The 13,385-nt window shown below is 41.4% G+C and overlaps 1 protein-coding gene across 3 annotated transcripts in view; it reads right to left on the bottom strand.

Moving 5' to 3' along the window:
* The window catches only part of GRB2 (growth factor receptor bound protein 2), a 59,444-nt gene that overhangs the window by 2,836 nt on the left and 43,223 nt on the right, over positions 1–13,385 (bottom strand). For all 3 annotated transcript variants that reach the window (XM_048490034.1, XM_048490036.1, XM_048490035.1), the window contains exons 3-5: positions 5,805–5,902; positions 2,188–2,310; positions 604–772 (exon numbers count right to left, since the gene is read on the bottom strand). In XM_048490034.1, coding sequence (XP_048345991.1) covers positions 604–772; positions 2,188–2,310; positions 5,805–5,902 — 390 coding nt within the window. The remainder of the gene's footprint in view (positions 1–603; positions 773–2,187; positions 2,311–5,804; positions 5,903–13,385) is intronic.

Raw genomic sequence — 13,385 nt, 5'->3', positions numbered from 1 at the left:
ATTATTGAGTGACAAGTTCCATCTTTGCCCGTCTAGACTCTGAGGTTTCCAGAACACACCCATCAGAATTGACTATAATACTGACAAGATTAAAAACATGCAGGTCTGAATAATTTGGTTTATGCATTTTATTTGACGCTCCTTGAAATCAGCACAAGGAGTTATCAGAGTTTTTGAGTGGTGTACGTATGCTAGCATATGAGTTCACTTGACCCAGACTTCCATCCTTATAGGGTTGATAAAATGAGTACCCAGCTTGCAGGGGTAAAGTGTAGACAACTGGGAAGGGAATGGCAAACCATCCCATAAATACAGTCTGCTGAGTAAATGTTGCGATGCAATGTCACCTGTGGGCCAGTAATAACCTGGTGCTTGCAGAGGGGACCTATCTTCAACAAGTGCACTCTTAAACCAAACAGAAAGTTAATGTAAAACCTAACATTCTAAACAATACAGCTTAAAAACTTGAACACAGATGTATAAATAATTATGATTGACAAGTACAGAATATCTGAATGTTGCTTCCTCCCTCGCTAGGAGTGCCTTAGGTTTCATGATAGAAAGAAGGCAGGATACAAATACAGTAACTTGTGCTCCCCTTACCTGAGGCACCTGCTCAATGTCCCGGAGGAATATCTGCTGATTCCTGGAGACAGAGGTTGATCTGTGATAGTCTACTAACTCATTCAGAGAACTGAACTTTACCACCCAGAGGAAGTACTTGCCAGCCCCATCTCGAAGCACTTTGAAGTGTTGCACATCGTTGCCAAATCTAAGAAGATGGGAAGACAATAACACATCCAAACTTAGCATCATCTCCAGCTTTTAAGGTATGATGCACAACAGGTGTGGTTTTGTGTTGTTACAAACATATCAGGCTATACCAGTGGTTCTCAACCTTCCCTTTAATAATGTTCCTCATGTTGTGGTGACCCCCAACCCTAACATTTATCCATTTTACAGATGGAGAACACTGATGCAGAGAGTCTTAGGCGACCCCTGTGAAAGGGTCGTTCGACCCCCAAAGGGGTCGCGACCCACAGGTTGAGAATCGCTGGGCTATGCCCCTTACCTGGCTAATATTACCTGAGCCAGAGGCAAGCAAATGTGAACTTAACAGACATTTGAACAGCAGGGGGCAGTACTGTGCTACCAGAAATCAGTAGGTGTCAGTGGTGCTCAATACTCACAAATGCATGACTGTTTCTGTGGTAAAGATATAAGCTGTCTGAAACGAGTATTTTGTTTCTTGTTACTCCTAACTCCTGGTACTATAATTTCTACCAAAGATTTACCTATTACTGCGTAAGAGTGAATTATCTTGGGGAACCTGAGAACAAAATAGCATTTCTGAGAAAATATTTTCAGTTAAAAACAAAGCCTCCCACACTTAAGATAGTAATATTTGAGAATCTTTGTGAGACTGCATGGCAGAGCTTGGCAGGAGGAGAATATCCATTTTTCCTGTCTGTCTACTGCCAAATTTGTAACCAAACCTTTTGAATGGACCTCTCAAGCCACTGCACCTTTTTTGTAAACACATCAATCGCTGCGGGCTACTTCTGAGTTAAGTGTCTCATGTGACGAAGCCAAAAATAACAATGCTTTGAACCAGAGGGGTATTCATGAAAATTTTAAAAAGTTATCTTATCAGAATCAATCTTTTACTCCTGTAAGTGTTTAAAATGTAGAATATTGTGATCAAGATGCCAATTCTCCCAGAAAGGATGAGTTAATAATGTATTTGTGAAAGGTATTCTCAATTTCACCAGTCTGAGCAGTGAAAGCAAAAAGCTAAAAAAAAGCCAGAGCTCCAAGAAGGAAAACATTTAGCAACAAGGGAAAAAGGAGAAACAGCATTCAGGTCAATAAGTAAGCATCCAATATCGCTGCTTGATAATTATGCAAGGCAGGGGTGTCCAACTCTGGCACTTCAGATGTTCAGAGACTACAATTCCCATCAGCCCCTGCTGGCATGGCCATGAACATCTGAAGCGCCAGAGTTGGAGATAAGTTACAGAGTTACAGACTTTCTTACATCACAGCTAAACTGGGTACCCCAAATTCTGCAGACAGAAAAGAGCTCTAGGTTTTGGGGCAAAAATTATACAACTTAGAAAAGCAATTCAAATGTGCTTAAACTCCCTGGGGTCGGGTGCAGAATGTACATCAAGCTGCAGTACTCACTTGACTGAAAGGGAGAAGTCCCCAGGAGCGCTCTCACTCTCCCGGATGAGGAAGGCACCGTCATGTCTCTGTTTGCCCAACATCTCCTCTGCCTTTAATCGGGGAATTTTCCCAAAAAACCACCTGTACAGAATGGTGAAAATTAAATGCAATTCAAACTCCACGGAAGAGACAAGTTTGGATATTTGCACTGCTGGAAAACAATTTCACCAGACATAATCAACTGAACTTTGGTGAAATCCACAGTAGTTAACTTCTAATTTCTAATGGTAAGTGCTTTTACAACAATTTGCAACCAAGTCAGAAAAACACCCGACAGAAAGAGGATGTGAATGCTTTTTTGCCTAATGGAAACAGATTTACTACCTTTTCATGATTATATTGCTGAACGTAAGATGAGTGAAATGAGGGGAGCAGCACTGGATAAATTTACAGTTTGGCAGTACGGTTTCAGAGCCAATGAAATCAGGAATAAACTGTCCTTTATGGATACATCTGATGAAGTGAACTCTGATTCTCAAAAATTAGGCTGGGATAAACTGTTAGTCTCTTAAGTGCCACTAGACTTGTTTTTTTTTTCCAAGCCTTACCAATTTTAGTAACTGGCAATCCCCTGGCTTAAGTCAACCTACAGATGCAAGGCTAATGACTTTTTCCAGTGTTCACCCTCTCCCACCCAGAAAAATCCATTCCCAGGGTCACAGGGTCCATGTGGATTAACAGCATTGTGGGCTGGGAGGTGGCGGAGCAGGGGAAGGCGATCTCCTCTTCCATCAGTGCAGTGCCGCTAGAAGAAGTGGCATAAAGAGCAATTTCATCCCCTTCCCCCTTCCCATTGCAGCTTCCCGGCTTGCACGGCTATTAATCCACATAGGTCCTGTGACCTCGGGAATCGACTTTCTGGGTCTGGAAGGAGAATGAGGGAACTGCCTGTGCATTACACTGACATACAGTGGGATCTGACCTATTTTTATGGAAGGGAGGTCACATAAATCTATCTTAAATGTTTATCTTCTCTTTGAAGAGAGTTGGCAGCACTGAATATGGAATTCATCACCATGTTTACTCTGTAGGAGTTTTTAAAAACACTAGACACAATGGGAAGCACACAAAGTTGGTGACTGATTCCAATGACTGCATTGCAAATAAGAGCTGCATGTTTTCAACCTCCAATTTCACTTTCACTACCAGAGAGTGTAGGAATTGCCACAAAGCAGGCTGGTTTTTATATGTGCTGCATAATATGGTTTAATCTTTCAAAAACAGAGCCTCCCTTCAAATATATGAATTGTTCACACTACTCAAGAATGATGTAATCTGCAAGGTTATAAGAGAAGATCTGTACATGGATTTCAAAATGTCTTAGTATTCCGTGACAGCAGCATGTCTGGCTGAGACAACTCGCTTTTTAAAAACATGTACTTAAAGACAGATAAAACAGCGGCTTTTTCAAAATGATCATGCTGGAGGCTGAAGTTTGTGAAAGTGAATGAAAGACCCTGTTGCAGCTGTGGGATTCAGCCAGTGTCCTACGGAGATACTGTCGCTCCCTCTCCTAAGTTCCTGGCTCAGCTAGATCTACAACCACAATTTACAGCCAATTATCACCATGGAACCCTGGAATATGTGGCCAGTCGCTATGGAGCCATGTTATGCAGAGCCTGACTTGTTTCACAATCAGCATGTGAAGCATGTCAGCGGTATGTAATTTAGGCATGCTTCCTCATTACCGGAGCCAGCCAATTCAAAACCACAGCGTGCTCTTTTACTGATGGGCAACGCAAACGGTTTGGAAGCCAAAGATTATACACTGTGTTAAATGAAAAGACAGCCCGAGGTTGTGATGCGTTCGACTGCATTAACTAGGCCCATTTATGATGCCTAAAAGCCATTTCTCCCTGATAAATGGAGGCACTCAAAGATGTGGTGTGGAAGATTACGAAGCTGGAGGACTTTGTCATCACAACTGAATTAGCGTTTGAATTCAGCGAAACCAGAGTGGAGTGCACTGAATAGGGCAACTGTTCTGAGTCCTTAGCAAATGTCCAAAAATCTTATTGGCACCTGGAGACATTTGCTGAGTCTACTAATGGAAGGCTTCAAACTTTCTTCAGTGGAGGGCGGGAACCCAGTGTACCCACGCTGGCACACATTCTTTCTGTTAACCTTGCCTGTCTCTCGTCCTGTTCCCTCCACTACAGTCAATTGGGTTGTAAGCTCAGAGGGATTTTTTTTTACTTTTATTGCTCTGTAAAGCAGTTTATGCACTGATGATGTATTCAGGATCGAGTCACAGACCAGCCACTTATATTGATAAAGTAATACATTTCAACAACACATTACAAAGAATGGAATGCCAAAGACATTGGATTATTACACTTCCACACCTGATCAATCCACTGATGGAAGGAGAAGGGCATTTTTGCTCATTCCCCCCCTCTCTCACAGAAGACCTCTGACTCCTGTTTCATTCTGTTCCTGGGGTCTTCTCACCCAAGGGGAATGTTCTGGGGGGCATGTGGGGCTCCAGTAGAGGGAAGGTAGAGAAATTTCGCTCTGCCAGAAATTCCTTCTTCCAGTGATTTTGTATTGGATCCACCCTAAAGGGACTGCTAAAGGGGCTTCTTTGGGGAGTGGGGCGTTAACACAATATGGGCACCAGGAAAGGTGCTGGTTTTGCCCACAAGCACCATATTGGGAACTCCTGCCCTATTCTTTAATCAAAGTCACTCTGACCAATCAGAATCTAACAGTCAACCATATTATTTATGTGTTTGCTTGTTCAATTTAATTTATGCCCATCCTCCCCTGGCAAACCGGGCTTATAGCTTTTCTACAAGTATATCAGAAAAAGAATGCCAACTAAATGGGTACAGACATGAATGAAATGTGTAACGTTCACACAAGTTTGTTTTTGAATAGTTCAAGCTGGGCCAATTGCCACAGCACCACCAAAAACACTGTGTTGGGTAAGGCAAATCTAATCAGAACAGCAACAAAAATCTGGGTATTCCTGCTGATCCTGCAAGGCTTACACTGAATGCACTGAATGAGAACACATGATCCATTTCGTTGTGGCTAATACCAACAACTGGCATTTCTATTAGCTTCACTCTACATTAATTTAGCTTGATGGCATCTCTGACACCAAAAACATAGTTACTATATGGTTGAATGACGCTATACAAGAATATACTCTCAGATTCATGGAGACATATTTTTGATGTGGATAATTCAGAAGGCACATACCTGGTCTCTTGTGCTGACATAAACAGGACTTCAGAGTACTTTACTACAGCTGAACTGTTCTCTATACCAACACTAGTTTTCTATACCAAGCAGAATTTCCTATTAAGAACCTGTGTTATAAAGTAGTCTCATGGTTATTTATAAAACAGTAGTTACTGAACTACATCTTGGTCAACTTCATGATAAGGTCCCTAGTATTAAGATACCTTTTTAAAATCTCACTTCTGTCAACCTCTACAGTAGGGATTTGTTTACTTTCAAAGTTTGACATTTTGCTTCTCCACAAAAGGGGGAAAGCTCTAGTACCCCTTCTGCTACAACAAACAGAATGTGTACCAGAAAAACATAAGTTACCATTTTATACTTACGGATGTGGTTTCATTTCAATATAGTTTTTGGGAATGAAGCCATCTTTGCCGTTGAGTTCTGCCTTGTACCAATTTTGATCACATTCTTCATTCAAAACCTGGGGAAGAAGGGAAAAAAAGTTGTATTTCTAGACAACAAACTCTTGATACAACTTTTTCCAACTTCTCTCCCATCTTACTCAAACAACCAAAACATACCATTCTAAGATTACTCTACTGAATTATTTAGAAAGTCCAACTTGCCAGTTCTGTATTTAGTCTTTCAATAAAGGCTCCAACCAAACTTTGTCTAAAGTAGATCTAACACTTCACTACAAAACTTAGGTGTAAATGAGCATAGCTTCTATATTCTTAGAGAATAAAGAGACCACTCACCACTCACATAAAGACACCACTCACATAAATGCTAGGCTCCATTTTGTAGCTTTCAAGAAGTAGAAGAAAAAGAAAAGTTTGGATTTATATCCCCCCTTTCTCTCCTATAGGAAACTCAAAGGGGCTTACAAACTCCTTTCCCTTCCCCCCTCATAACAAACACCCTGGGAAGTAGGTGGGACTGAGAGAGCTCCAAAGAACTGTGACTAGCCCAAGGTCACCCAGCAGTAGTGTGGTACAATAGTTAAGAATGTCAGAATTGCACCCAGGGAAGCTGAGTTCCAATTCTCACTCTGCTATAAAGGTCAATGGGTGAACCTGGGCCATTGTTTCAGCCTAACATCTCTCAAGGGTTGTTAGGAAGATAAAAATGGGAGGGGACCCATCCACCTCTTGGGTGAGATTAAACAGAATTAAATCAAGTGAAGAATGGGTGAGATTAAACAGAATTAAATCAAGTGAAAAATACTTAGCTGTGCAGAAAACCTATATTCTAGAAACCTTTAATCTGCTAATGCAATTCATGCTTTTTCACCTCCCTGAGAAGCAATGTGCCCATCTCCTCTGCCCCTCTATCCCTCCCCATGGGAAATTAAAAGCTCGCATACATTTGTGCCCCTCCCCCCACAAGGAATTCGTTTTCCAGGTAAGCAAACCTACAACAAAATATGCATGTTGTATATTAGTCTGTTTACGTGTCTTTATTGAATTATTTAGCACAATATTTTACATGCTGTTTTCTGATGGTTACTGCTTTGGGTATCCAAGTGGAAAGGTGGGATAGAAATTTTTAAATAAAAAAGTAATTGTTACTTGTGGTTAGGGACTATATTTTTGACATTAGGAAAAACATTAAGGACAGAAATTGACTAATATTACATATAGAGTATGTATGACAATTAGACCAGAGAGAACCTGTCTTAGAACATCATCATATTTTGTGTCCTTCTGAAATCAGAGTAGTTCCACATCAAGCTGTAAAGTACCACCTCCTCTTCAAAACCAATGCACTCAAAGTAAATTTTACTGTGCAAACCTACCTGTGCTTTTAGAGGTATACTCAGAAGTAAGTCCAACTTACAAGTAGGACTGCATGCTAGTCTTTGTCACACATTTTTAAAATTTATTAGCCATCTTGTTTCTACAGATCAAATACTCTGTAAATTTAATGTTCCAAAATAATTTAAAGATTTAAAAATCTGAACATCATTTACTGCTGGGGAAATTTTAAGATTTGTTTTGGAAAACTTTCACAGAGTACAACTGGGACTAAAATCCAATTGTTAATTATTTACTTGTTAGTCTGTCTTTCTTGCTGAGATTCAAGGTGGATTACACAATATAAAAAGGCAAATAAACAGTATAACACAACCAATGGATAATGCAATAACACAATGATTATAGAATTAGAGAACAATGCAATCAAAAAACTATCTAGGCAATAGCAACCCGGCTGTAAAGTTCAGCATCAGCTAGAGTTTCCAAGGTCCCTTTAAAGGCAGACCCATGTAGAGAACATTATAATAATCGAGCCCAAGGTCGCCATGGGAGGGAGTCATACGGCAAGATTAGCCAAGTCAAGGTAGGAAGCAAAAAAAGATGAAAGAATGCATTTTTTGCAGCCGTGTTAGCGTGCTTCTCCAGCAATAACACTGCATCCAGTATACGCTCTTGGCTTTTAACCCAGTTGGTGAGCGTCACCTGAACCCTACTGAATGCACTAAGCAGAGTGCCCATCAGTACCTCAGTCTTCCCAACCAACATTATTTCTGTCTTGCCAGCATTCAGTTTCATCGTGCTTATCCTTAGCCACAACATTAAGGCACCTGCTCATCATCTCCACAGAACGCATCAGGCAATTAGGATAAGGAAATACAGAGCTGGCTGTCATCAGCATATTGACAACAACCTACTCCCAAAATCATGAATGATTTCCCCTGAGAAGGGTTTTGCTCAAACTGAATCTGCAAAATTAGCTGACTGGTTCAATTGATGAATGCTTTCAGATATCCCTTATTATAGCTATATCCCAAATGCTGGTGTCTACAAATGCCCATACAAAATATAAGCAAGTAAAAGCTCTCTTTAGCAATAATTCTCTTCTGCAGGTTTTTGTAAAAGCTCATTTCGTGTGTGCTTTATACAAGCTAATGTATGGGCATTCCTGTGCTTTGTATCATATATTAACCTGACAGCAGGAGTAAGTATTTAACATCCCTGTTCAGTGCAAGGCCTAAATTCTGGTGATCTGGCTGAAGGTGTCAACAGAAGACTAGAAGCAAAACATCCTGATTCATCCACAGTGAGAAAGAATTGCCTCTTTTTGTAGGCATCAGACATGACACTGACATTCTTATGGTGCTGAGAGCCAAGTCAGCAATTAATCTAGCCAAATTGATGGGAAATAAAGCAACTGTTTCTTTTATGTTGGAACATTGGAGGTGACAGGACAGCTATTTTTAGCAGTTACATTTAAACACAGAGGCAGCCATCATACAGCCTCTGCCTGTATCCAGCCTTGCACTAGAGTCACACAGTGAAAAGGCTCAAGACTGAAGCCTGTCAGTTCTCAGTTTGATAAGAGATCAATTACTAATGCAAACCCATCTGTTGCCATGGCAGCCAAGAAAAAACCCCCAGATTTCTCAGCAAAAAAGCAATAAAGAAACTGAAGAGGTTCTTAGTCTTACATTATCATGACCAAAACAAAACAAAATAAAATCCTCATCTTTCCGCCTACCTAAGTCACTATTGCTACAAAATTGCCAAGTCCCTCAGCTGGGAAATGAGGAAGTTCAAAAATCTGCTTGATAAAAGTTGTCCTGTAGAACTAAATGTAAACAGAATAGAAATATGGGGAACAGAGTGGCTCATCCACTGAAGTATTGCCTGCTTCTCTCATAGCATGGCTCCAATGAGGTGACCAACTAGAGAGTAGGGCTGACTTCGCCAGTGAAAGCGGTGCAGGCTTCCGCCAGTGGAAATGCCCTCCTCTGGACATTTACCCTGGTGGAGGGGCAAAACCACTGGCGTGTGGCTGCCGGAAGCCTCCTTAGGTGATGGGATGTAGTGTGGAAAGATGCGCCAGTGTCCTAGTGTCCCTGCTGCTGCCACAGCAGGATTGTGGCCGGGAGGGGGGGAGCCAACATTAGTCAGCTTCCTCTGGGCCATTCACCAGTTTACGCCAGCAGCAGGGAATCTGGACTTGCATGAAAAGGGTTGCGAAGTCCATTCAGCCCCATAGAGGCCCCACAGTGGCAGGCAGGCTCTTTTGTTTTTCAAGCCTCCCCATGCTGCCGCCGGGAAGCCTCTCTGGGAGCAGTGGGGTGGTTGCAGCAGCAGCGCCGCCCACCTTATCACTTGGATAGGGCTGCAAGTCACACGGGTAGATTGCCCTGTAGCACATTACTTGCTGAAAACACTTCCAAGTCTGAGAATGCATTGTCTTACCTACAATATATACAGCTGTGTTGGTACCTGCCCAAATGTATATTAAAAACTCTCACATCCAACTTAATCAATTAAAGAAAGCTTATGTCAGTATGAAGAGGTAACTTGCCCTTCAAATAAGTCTTTTTGGTCTGGAGGAGTTAAACCTTGCAAAGTAGCAGATATTTGGTTGGATGCTGGCTGTTCATTAACAACAAAAAGGTAGAAATACCACCAACACTGAAAATTAGAATATTCCAAATGCTGCAACAGAAACATCACAAAAGTAATCGACTTCTGCATCAGCAATATTCCACTGTTTTGCATAATGGAGTGCAGCATTTTGTGATAAATTATCAGAGGGGAAAGTATCTAGAATAGGTATCGAACTCGCAGCCCTCCAGATGTTATGGACTACAGTTCATATCATCCCCTGCCAGCATGATGCTGGCAGATGATGGGAACTGTAGTCCATAATATCTGGAGGGCCGCAAATTTGACACCTGTGATAGAGTTACAATCCAGCAAAACTATTTGTATGTGCAGGGGCATATGTAAGAAAGCCGTATGCATAGTTAGAGTTTGTTATAATATTTAAAGCCAATTTGCTTCAGATGCTAAGGGAGACTTGGTAAAACATTATTCAGAAATGAGTACACCTTTTCTTATTATGACCTAAAACATGTATAAACGAAAGAAAATTCATACTCACGGTATAGAATTATAGAATATGATTAGAACAAAGCTTGCAATAATCGAAAAACATAATGAGAGACTGGCGACACATTAGTAGTTAACATTTTGGGAAAATCAGTATCGGTGAGTTACTGCTTTTAATTGCTTCTGTCTACAAGTCTTGCACACTTGTGGAGGTTACAGAACCAACAAGCCATTTTTCTTTACTGCATGCTTCTCCTATTTACACAAGGCAGCTTTTGATTTCTTTAATGTAGGTTTATTTTAAAGTAGCTTGACTCATCATACTTGTAAATTGAATCCCATGAGCTCCCCCAACCCACAGCAGCTTCTTAGAAGGGTCCACTGAATACTTGCTGTGAAGGGCCTTTCTACTGAACGGCTAGGGAGACATCTTGAATGGGTGTCTTCTCCACCAACTGCAAGGAGGCAGGAACTAATTAAAAATATGCATCACTTCCTGTAGAGGTCCCCTAGTGGCTATGCCTCAGTATCCTTTCTGGCAAAGCAGTAACACACCACAATACAGGAAGACAGTAACAAAACTATGCAATGTAAACTTACATTACCTCTTGTGCTCAACAGGAACCCTAACAATACAGAACTGGAACTGACGTTGGGGACTGATAGCAACCAGGGAGGGCCAAGATATCTCCCTAGCCGTTCAGTAGAAAGGCCCTTCACAGTAAGTATTCAATGGACCCTTCTACTGGAGGCGGGAGACATCTTGAATGGGACCTCCCAGAGCAGTGTCCCTAGAAGAAGGGTGGGCCGCATCAGTCCCCAATGATGTTCTCCGGAACACTTCTTGCCAAAGCCAGTTCGTAGGCATCAATGGAATTGATTTTGTAATGCCTGACAGACGATGAAATGGAGGGCCCAGTAGTGGTTTTGCATATTTCCTCCACATAAGCATTGGTCCTGACTGCCGCATTGATTGCGGCACTAGCTGGGAGTATGCGATGGGCCCCCTTGGGTACCTGGAACGCCTGGGCCTAATAAGGCTCGATGGTGGTAAACCTGATGGTTGTACTAATTGCTGCTCGTGACATAGGAAGCCCCCAAATTTGGTGGGTTGATATTGAGGCATAGCCACTAGGGAACCTCTACAGGAAGTGATGCATATTTTAATTAGTTCCTGCCTCCTTGCAATTGGTGGAGAAGACACCTATTCAAGATGTCTCCCGCCTCCAGTAGAAAGAGGAAGCACAACATTTCAGCAGACAAAGAAGAGTTTACTGTGAGTGCTGACTGAGAGCCACTCAGGATGTTATCAAGGAAACAGAAGACAGAACATCCTTCCTTATTTCGGTCTCCGTTTTACAGTGGAAATTAGAAATATAGAATTTACACAGATTGCTTTTATTTTTAGGGAATGCTGCAATCAGTCTCTGTTGAAATAACCTCCTGCTCAAATATATGCAGTATTCTCCTTTCTCCAGTCTATACGTTCAGGTCTAATTTTATAGTCACACTATTAAGTACTTGCAATGCTGGCAGTGTTTACCCCTAGATACTTGTTCAAGTTATAACAATTACATCCTGATGGATTCTTGATTCTACTCAATTACCTCTCAGCACCATTTAACAGCAAGGGAAACTGACTGGGTGTTTAAGTTTGACACTGCATCAGACAGGCAATCACAAATGTTGGTACCTACCATGGGAACACCCTGAGTGTCATCCAATACTGAATAGCAATGAAAGATGTTGTTATAACAGGATAATTGGGCAGCATCATTTGAATAGCCATATTAAAACATTGCCTGCAGTGTAGATTGGTGGTGTCGTTGCTTTGTTTTCTCCCAAATCTTAACAAGGCTGCATGTACACATGCCCTAATTCAGGGCAAACAAAGTTCTGCTTGCAACAAGGAGTTCTGCTCGCTATACAGGTGCCTCCAGGTAAAGCTAGAATTCTCTTTTTAAAAAGATTTGGGATAAATTGCAATTGTGTGACCAGATGATCATTCCAACCCCAAACCTCTATGACATATTTGAGCTGGGGAACTGCCTTACTTTGATGTAGTTTCAGAGATGAGTCAATCAGGAAACCTCCTTTCGTGTAATTTCAGAATAGCCCTTACAGATTTTAAGACTATACGGTAGATCTCATAATTGCCAAATGAGTCATCCATGCTAAAGCTTCACCGAAGATTACCCCTAGATGTTTGAAGGTGTTGCATTGACCTACAGGTATTCGATCTATAATCCACTTAAATTTACAAGGCTTTTTCCTAAAGATCACCACATTGGTCTTGGTATAGTTGATATTTAAGGCCTATTGCTTACTATAACCACACAGCTTATGCAACAATCTTCTTATGAGTGCAAGGGAGATGAGAACCATACTGTCAATACAGAAAAAGACTGATATTTTCTGGGAGCCTAGAGAGGGAGAAACTGACGCAGAGCCAGATAGCTTTGGGATTATGTCATTTAGATATAAATTAAACAGCAATGGGGGATGAAACACACCGCTGCTTCACTCGTCTGGTAATTGAGATTTCTTCTGTTAAAGAACCTGTGGTAACCATCCTAGCTTTTGCTGAGAAATAATAGGTGTTTACCTATGTTTGTGCCACCCAACTTTGTTCAAAGGCAATCTCTATCAATAGAGTCAAAGGCCGTTGTCAGATCTACAAAGGCCATATACAAGGATTTAGTCGGGCCCTTGATAAGATGGTGATGAGGAAGGTAGACACTAATACATTGAGCTCTGTCCTAAAAAAACACACACACATTGCAGTGATTCTGTGAATTACTAGGAGACAGCCATTCCAAATTGTGCAACAGTCCTTGATCAAATGCTGAGGGCATCTCAAGCCATGACCAATTGCACTGCACAACTGTTACCACTTTTGAGGAATTCTGGCACACCTTTTGAGGAAGGAAGGAAGGAAGGAAGAAACAGAAGATACTGATTTGACAGGAAGAAGTAATGACCACAATTACCTATATGAGCATTTGCTATATTGAAAAACTCTGCTGCAGGCACAGGCCAAGGAAAGATGCTCAAGTGTTAAAGAGGATAAAGTCCATCAGTCTATAGCCTGAGAGTATAGGCAGCAGCCTTGCTCAG

Source organism: Sphaerodactylus townsendi, linkage group LG03 (genome assembly GCF_021028975.2).
Source record: "Sphaerodactylus townsendi isolate TG3544 linkage group LG03, MPM_Stown_v2.3, whole genome shotgun sequence".
NCBI lineage: Eukaryota > Metazoa > Chordata > Lepidosauria > Squamata > Sphaerodactylidae > Sphaerodactylus > Sphaerodactylus townsendi.
Note: the sequence above shows the minus strand (reverse complement) of the source record. Positions and strands in the feature narration are given on the sequence as shown.